An 8540-nucleotide genomic window follows, 5' to 3' on the forward strand; every position below is an offset into this window, starting at 1 on the left:
GAAATTTAAGGCCTCAGTATGGTGCGCACTAGTTTGGTTTGGAAACATTTGCCACTGAAAATTTTGAATCCACATACTAGCTAAATTATTTTACAAAAATATTCTGTGATAACTGGGTATTGTTTCCTGATAAATACATGTATCATTCTATTTAATATTGATAGAAGCATGAATATTTTTTTCAGATTTTTTTATAGAAATGGAATTTCAGGCAATGAAAATATTAGGATTAGCTTTTGTTTTCTTTATTTCGCAGAATGAAGGTAAGTAAATATAAAATCGTTGATTGTAAATGAATACAGCTGCACAGAAATACTTCAATGATTTAATATCAATTAGAGTGACTAAAATTTTAAAATTCTTTGATTTGTGAAGTTATTCAACATCAGTTCAAAGGGAAACTGTAAGTAACTGTACTGCACATATGTAACAAATTATGAAACATTTCGCGTGGTGATATCTGAAAAAAAGTTTTTTTTAAGTTTCGTTTCTTTAAATCAACCTGGATATAACGGCCACACACAATGAATACATTTTGATAAACTGGATAAATTATTTACGTCAATGCATTGTGAAATGTTACAAATTCTTTTGAAAAATATAGATGAACAATTATCAAAGATATTTTATTTACATCGTTGCAGGAAAATTAATCGACACGTTGTACGTCGGAGACTATGAATTAACCTATTATAACTATGGAAAAGATGCACATTACTCCCATCAAAGTGCTATTTACGCATGTGTTGTAAAAATGCCTGGCTCAAGATTGGTGATTACAGATAATGAAGATTTACATGAAGCAGTGAAAGAACTCTTGAAAAACAAGTGAATTTTATTGATTTTGGCTCTCTCTGAGCGTGTGTGTTTTTGTGAGTGTTTTCATTTTATTTTATTTTATTAAACTGACTAAATACTGTTAGTCTAACGATGTTGGAAAGCAATAAACATTCTGAAAGAAATACATATATTCCAGTAAAAGAATCAAACAAATTTTGTGTTTCAGTACATCAGATATAGTCTTGATTGGTGCATTTAAGATTAGAGAAACCGAAGAATACTATTGGATGAATGGGGAAAAGCTCAAAGCCGGATTTACTAAATGGTAATACTTTTTATTACTTTTTGTGTTTAAATTGTTTCCGACCCCTTATAATACTGAGAGTGTTATTTAATGTTAAAGGGCTGAGAATGAACCAAAAACGTCCCATACTACAGCGGACGTGTATGTTACATTTGCGGATTCTGATTTGAAGTGGTTTGGTGAGCCATATGTCTATCGCACTAAAGATGGATTCACATGCCAAACTAGTAAGTTGAAATTATTGGTGTGAGAAGATTTTGTGTGCATAATATATATTTAAATTTCAATGCTGTGTTCATTTTTTATTTCATGTTAATAATTTTAGGTCGTTAATGGTGTTTTTTCTTTAGTAGAAAAACTTTTATCAGAGGTTCTCATGTTGCAACGATAATCGGCTGTTTTTATACAATTTCTGTAGCTTAGTTGTATTTTATATGTAGTACGTATTTAGAAATATTTGCCGCTGTAGCAATATTCTCTGACGTGGAAATTGCCATTGCAGAATGTATATTTTAGCATTATAACCTAAACACTTATACTATATTGTAATTATGCAGGAATTGACAAACTCCAACCGTCGTACTACGCTGAACTTTCTTTCGGAGATATAAACTCTACAAACACAGGCATTGGAACTATGACCTATTGGGACGCACAGAAAATGTGCACAAAGAATCAAAGTAGAATTGTAGACGTTGTTAACGATAGGGCGTTCTTTGAGATTCGTGAAAAGTGTGCCAGGTATTTCAACTTTTCCATAATGCTTCCTTCCCGTAGCGGACCGCTTCTATTGTTTATTAGATGACAGAGATATTCGATGACATAATTATACAGTATGTGGTAAACTAAACTGAATACTTTCTAAATACTTTAGCAAAATTATTATGCTTTTATCTGTATTATGAGTATGATTCTTAAAAAATGTAAATATTTTTTTTAATATTATTCGGCCTCCAATTAACAAAATTGAATTAGCCTAGTTGAGACACGAGCTGGGGGTTTTTATAGTCCAAATTTCTTCCCTATGTGTATTCATGACAAACTTTTGCTCACGATAGATAATTAAGATTATATATTTCAAACACCAATTCAATAAGAAGAAAAAAGAACCATCGAAACTTTTGTACTCTTATTTAGTGACCCGACACTTAAGTATTGGATACGAAAAGATGAAAACTCCAAAAACTGTTTAATTATGGGAAGTGAAGGATGGTCACAAAATGATTGCGATGATCCGTCTATTTATCCCATTTGTGAGAAAAGTGAGTATCATGCACAAATTACGTTGTTTATAATATTCACAAGTTACATGGTAGATGAATCGACGATAAAAACAGAGCGTTTTGACGTTTAAACTATTAAATAATTTGTATATGCTACATTTTCTGAGCGAATAGCAGAACAAAATGTGACTCTCGGTTATATTTCCTGTGATGTGCTTCTCTTTGAATATTTGATCTACAAATAGTCTTAATTCCTGCCTCTGTTTTGAGCGTGCGTTTCTCAGCAATTTGACTAAAAATGTATATGAAAATGATTTAATTTTTAGTTCCACCATGGGGCTTGAAAGTTTCCAACGAACAACCAGTAATTAAGAGAAAAGAAAGCATTACGATTGACTGTAGAGCATCAGGATATCCAATTCCAAATGTTCGTTGGCAACGAAATGATAAAACTGTCAGCGAAGTGTTAAATCGACGAATCCATCAGATAAAATATGACGGATTTTCTCGACTTGTGATAAACAACGCCAAGCCTTTTGATTCAGCAAGATTTCATTGCTTTGCCACTAATTCAATTCATTCTGTGAGAGGATACGCAGATGTCAGAGGTAACACAAGTACAGTTTGTAAACTTCGAACGGGGCTACGCCCTGACATCATTCGTGCCCAATTGTGTCAATATATCAAGTTAGATGTACTATTTATATTATTATCATTATATTCTTAGTTAATGGTACGATGCAACATAGTTTTACAACATTTGAAGAGAATTTCGGACAAAATACGTAAGTGATGTATTAAAATGGATCTCCGTTAAGCAACGTGTTATATATGAATTATATTACGTATAAGCCCATGTTATTAAAACGCCGGCTGTCTTCCTAAATAACATTAATCAATATTACAATGTTATTATAAGCTATGTTGTCTTTACTGTTCACGCACATATGAAATGATAGACTGAAAGTGTTAGATAAATAAGTATGTGGTATTTGTGCATTCTAATAAAATCGGTATTTCCTTAGTGTGTGTGTACCAGTTGAGGGTTAGGCCCTAATTTGATTCCGATTTTCCCTATTTTAGTTCTATTACGAGTTCGGGGACTGTCCGTCTTAGCCAATTGAATTTACCCCCTTACCAATGGGCTTCAGTCCGTTTGCACAACTTGTTGTAAAATAGGCGAACAAAATGAATTACCACCATATTGATACACACACTTTGGGAGCGCCCTAAAATCAAACATATTGTAATATTTTGATTAAAAATAAGATTACCTGTTACACACTTTTCATACAGTATATCTGAAAGCAATAAACCAAGTGCCGCTCTACCATCAATTGGTCGACCTTCAATCATCAATTTAGGTGAATATTACCTATTTTCTAGAAATAAAATATTTTGATATATTTATACGTACGATCATTGCAACCACTTATTTTGTGTTAAAATAATTTTTTATTATTCAATATGTGGTTATAGGCATTTTTAGAAATTAATCTGATGTAATACAAAAATGCATATTGACTTAAGTTAATTACTCATTTTAAATAATATTTTTACAAGATAAATACTTCATACTGTATAAGAGAGCACTTTTTTATTTTTATTTTTTCAGAACATTCGATGTGTAGTACATTGGAGTTCTCAGTTATTGCAGGTTTTGCGTTACTCTGGTTAACTGTTATCCTGGCGTATACAATATATCTTTGGTAACGTATTTTTTTAGTTTTAAGTTACGCATTTTCTCCATCAAAAAGTTGCTCCAAAACCTATTCCAACCCCATTCTCATAACTATCGAAGTATTTGCGAATCATCAATTATGAGCATATCAGCGCTGAAAACGAATTTTTATCAAACTTTAAAATTTACGTTTCCACATTCTATTACAATATTTATTTCTACTGGATATTAAGCTAACTATATAATAGGTAAATTATCAGCTAATGATGTCTTTTGTAAATGAGACTTCCAGTCTACGCGAAAGCGACATTTTGTTTAAATACTTTTTACTCTTTCACAATAACTTTATATTTTTCATTCATTTATATAGTTGCTTCAGGAAAACAGCGAAGTCGGCTGATGTTTTCACATTCAATGATTTTGATGGTAAGTTATATTTCAGTAGGTTACAAATGTTCTAGATTTATTAACAAGCACCTCGGTAGTTTTACTAGCGATTCCTCAGTCAAAAGTTAAATTGTCAAATGTCTTTAAAATTTTTGTAAGTGTTGGCAAGCGCAGGTGGTTCGTCGTATCTATATCTTGATTATATAAAATATACCAATGATGATGATTATTCTTTATCGACTTGTTGGAGTATTGTTAAATAAGGTACTCAAACACAGCGTTTACATTGCTTATGCTATCTTTTTTTTCAGAATCAGCAAATGCGAAAAATGTGATGTCAAATACAAAATAACACAAAAATGGATATATATATCTATATTTTTGTGTTTAGTATGATAAATAAAACATTGTTATGCTATAAACTGGTGTTTATTTTGTATGATTCGTAATTATTTTATATTTATGATGAATACAAAGACAAATCAGTAGCGTATTTATGATATCTTAGGTGCGATTTGGAAAGATTCGTGGAGAATAGAATGTATCAAACCTCGTCAAAATATAAAAATCCCCTGTCCAGTAAATTATTGTTTCTGGGTGGCAAGCAACGCTGATAAAAGTCCTTTGAAAACAAAACAATTATTAAAGAAAAAAGAGGACTATGCCCAAATTTGGGAACACGGAGTGCAAAATGATATATTTTATTAACAATTCCCCGAAAATTATACGCGGTTGCTTACCAGTACCTGTATCGGCCGTACAAGAATTTCCATAGCTTTTCCAACCGTGAGCAACCGTTCAAGGCCCGCAGCGACTACATGCAGCATCAGAAATCACATTAAATGTATATTGACATTGTATGTGTTGACTTTTGAGTAAACATTTCAGGCCTGATTAAGTGAAGAAATGTTATATGGCTCGTACGGAAATGCAATTGAAAATATGTATATTTTATGGCTCTCTTGACCAAAAAGGTTCCCGACCCCTGCTAGGTTCTAGAACAGGCATGTCCAATCTTTTTAGTGTCGCGGGCCACTTTCACATGGGGAAATTCATTGCGGGCCGCAAACGTTTTTACTAAACTTAAATAGCAACCCAATTCCGATCTACGTTAGAATTTGAGCGTCGCTAAACCAAACGCCTGGATTGCATAACACTTGCGGATTTCTGAACACAAGATGCACACAAAGACCATGAATCATGAAATTCAACTCAACTTTTATGCAAAATGCACATACATAGGCGTACAAAATGGAGGGAAAAAAGTGTTTAATATCAACGGGTAGTTTTGATACTGCCTAATGTAACTAACTGGCTTGTCAAATTTCTGTTTGTCAGCGTACTTCTATGCTTCGACTTCATAATTTTCAAATTATTAGACTTCAAGCTCGAAACAGATTTACAGCATATTAGACATACATAGTTGTCTTACAACTCTTCCCAATATTTTTGATATTTCCGATTTTCATCCTCAAGCTTCATCTTTTTTGTTCCAGACATACCAGTGGATTTGTTTTTGTGGTTCAACGAGTACCGGTATGTGACTTCACAATGAATAGCAAACTCATTGCATCACCACAGATGTTGCCCCCTTGAGTGGCCCTCTGTGAAATCATGTTCTATGGCGCTTTTCTCATGGCGAAGTGGCGTGAAATTATAGCCTAAATTATAGTAAGATATGATATCATACCAAGCAAGATTTTATGTTAAATATGTTTATATGTTGGTATTTATATGAAAACTTCACGTGGGCCGCACGAAAATCTCTTGTGGGTCGCATGCGCCCGCGGGTTGGACATCCCTGGTCTAGAACACACCGCACATCTTCTCTATGAAGTTGGTCTGGACACTCCCTCGCACCGACGGGAACTAAGCATTTATTGAACAAAAAATGCTATTATTATATAAAAAGTTCAGTCGGGCGAGTCGATGAGGAATTAAAACCTTGTACGTAACAAGCGTGCGAGGGATGTTTTTTTTTATCAGGGTTCCCGTACAAACCCTAAAACATTTGATAGTTGTAACTTTATAAAAGTGGGTATTAAGATATGCGGTGTATCCCAGATCCGCGGCTCAGGATTCAATTAAGTCCTTGTTGCAACGATTGACCTGTTGCAGGGATACCATTGAGTTGGCTGCCTATTGAAGACAAGAACCGATCCCGATTCGCACTATCTACTAGCTGAAAGAAAATATTTTAGGTTCCCGGTCTTACACCGTAGACTCCTTCTACTATGGATCTAAAGGTTCAAGGCTGCTCCACCGACGTGAAAAGTTCGTAGAATGCGGCGAAAGGAGGGATTTACTGCGTTGTTGTAGCATCGATCGATTCCCGACGTAGAACCTCGAAACCTTTGAAACTCGCGACATTTGGGAGCGACGCCGCAACTCTAGAAAAACGTGGCTTGGGCGTCTAGGAAGAATTCCCGGCGGTCAGCGAGTCCGTTGATCCAGCAGTCGGTCTGCCAGAGACACTCTGATTGTCGAAAGGCAAATGTGTCCCAGCTTCGTTGGAAAAAAACTATTCAGGAAACAATTTAGCAACCTAGTTGTAATATACTATGAAAGGGTTCTACAACCAGAGTAACTATAGAGATGGAAAGACTATGCTACTTATGGAGATAGTAAACTATACAACTGAAACTTAAGATTATTTAATGGAGACAAAGCGGTAACGGTCCAATATAAAAACCGTTACGGAAATTCCCCGGGGTGGCTTCTAATACGGTCCCGAAGGGGAGAACCACTCCCAATACACCTAAATCGAAGTGGACTAGCAAAGCCGCTGAATGGCAGTAATGAAAAACTACCAAACGCTCCGTGCTGTTGATCGAGGAGATTACCTTAATTAAACAGCAAAAAAGTGTTTTTTATTTTCATTTTTTTCTATTTAGTACGCCTCGACCCACCGATACTTACCTTTTTATACTTACTTGTTGCAGGGGAGGCTTTCGGGTGGTATTTCTTTTTTCTGAAAAATATAAAAGATAACACAGAACGCCTGGCCTCTACGAAATATTTCCCGCCACATATGAGGGTTCGGAGAGATGCACCCTGATGCACACTCATTCACGCACAGTCAGAATGACGAAGTAAAGAAATTAGAAAGAAAATGACGGAGAGGAAAGGGCTATGAAACAAAGGAGAAGAAAAAGATAAAAAAATAAAATAAAAGTATAAATTTAATAATTGCCAGTTAAGTGTGTGGCTTTGTAGTTTACTTTGTTTACTATGATAAGTTACTATGTCATCCAGGTGTTTTTGCACCAATAATTATAGTGGTGTTGTTATAAATATTAGGGGATAGATACAGTTATCAAGTATCCATAAGGTAATTAATTGACAATGCGATATTGAACCAGAGCAAATTATTAGGCACATGAGAATTTTAAATATGGGAATCATTTTCAGAGAGAATCTCTTTCCAGTTTGGAACGAGATCGTATTGAATGACATTCCCATATTTCATCTCGCGTGCCAGTAGATATTCTTTAAAATCAGAAATAACTGATTTTATTATGTTACTAGTAGTGTCGTCTGCATTCACATAGCGATCTTCTTTATCCAAAATCTTTTTTCTCTTGGATACACGTACTTTAAATATTTGGATTATCTTAAGTACGGTAAGAGTACAGGTCTTGTTGTACGTGTTGTAAAGAATGTTGTCCATATCAACACGTACAGGACTTAAGCAGATATTATTTTGGATATTTCAGCAGCCATGCTCAGGCAGATACGACACCCCAAAAAAGTATGCTGAGTATTATTTATCAAGACCATCATGACAGAACTTGCAGTCCATTTTTGAAAGACGATTATAATGCCTATTGTATCTGAAACCGGTTCCCTTGCGCCGTTGACCGAAATAGATTCCGCTTCGAGCGATCCTACATGAAAATTCTCATTCAAGATTACTGAAATGTTTTCTATTATGACGTTTAAAGAGATGGACTAGTTCCCAATCCACATTTGTTGGAGGGCACTCTTCTCTGGAACTCATTAGAGACTTATAAATGGAAGCCAGGCCGGCGGAATCCTAATCATGGCCCTTAGCCTTCAAAACACGAAATGTGTTAAAGGCTTTTAGCCATGATTCTGGAACGTGGATGTAATGGGAAATGTTGTTGTTAATTAACCCAAGATTAACTGGATTATCTTACTGCCA

The 8540-nt window shown here is 34.8% G+C and overlaps 2 protein-coding genes across 2 annotated transcripts; both read left to right on the top strand.

Moving 5' to 3' along the window:
- The first annotated feature begins 180 nt into the window (after positions 1-180).
- LOC144422264 (uncharacterized) lies at positions 181-1109 on the top strand. Its single transcript, XM_078112282.1, has 3 exons — positions 181-263; positions 645-828; positions 1007-1109. The coding sequence occupies exons 1-3, from the start codon at positions 200-202 to the stop codon at positions 1107-1109; spliced, it is 351 nt and encodes a 116-aa protein (XP_077968408.1). The 5' UTR covers positions 181-199.
- Positions 1110-1654: 545 nt separating this feature from the next.
- LOC144419808 (uncharacterized) lies at positions 1655-4817 on the top strand. Its single transcript, XM_078109843.1, has 8 exons — positions 1655-1825; positions 2222-2346; positions 2634-2915; positions 3035-3092; positions 3616-3671; positions 3923-4016; positions 4359-4414; positions 4687-4817. Exons 1-8 carry the CDS (start codon positions 1722-1724, stop codon positions 4725-4727), a joined length of 816 nt encoding a protein of 271 aa, XP_077965969.1. The 5' UTR covers positions 1655-1721; the 3' UTR covers positions 4728-4817.
- Positions 4818-8540: the final 3723 nt, after the last annotated feature.

The sequence above is a fragment of the Styela clava genome, chromosome 1 (genome assembly GCF_964204865.1).
Source record: "Styela clava chromosome 1, kaStyClav1.hap1.2, whole genome shotgun sequence".
NCBI lineage: Eukaryota > Metazoa > Chordata > Ascidiacea > Stolidobranchia > Styelidae > Styela > Styela clava.

Bases quoted from the DNA above. Each gene is read 5' to 3' on its own strand.
- LOC144422264 (XM_078112282.1), top strand. From the start codon at position 200: ATGGAATTTCAGGCAATGAAAATATTAGGATTAGCTTTTGTTTTCTTT. The intron at 264-644 runs GTAAGTAAATAT...ACATCGTTGCAG, and splicing joins CTTTATTTCGCAGAATGAAG to GAAAATTAATCGACACGTTG. The intron at 829-1,006 runs GTGAATTTTATT...TTTGTGTTTCAG, and splicing joins AAAGAACTCTTGAAAAACAA to TACATCAGATATAGTCTTGA.
- LOC144419808 (XM_078109843.1), top strand. From the start codon at position 1,722: ATGACCTATTGGGACGCACAGAAAATGTGCACAAAGAATCAAAGTAGA. The intron at 1,826-2,221 runs GTATTTCAACTT...ACTCTTATTTAG, and splicing joins ATTCGTGAAAAGTGTGCCAG to TGACCCGACACTTAAGTATT. The intron at 3,672-3,922 runs GTGAATATTACC...TTATTTTTTCAG, and splicing joins ACCTTCAATCATCAATTTAG to AACATTCGATGTGTAGTACA.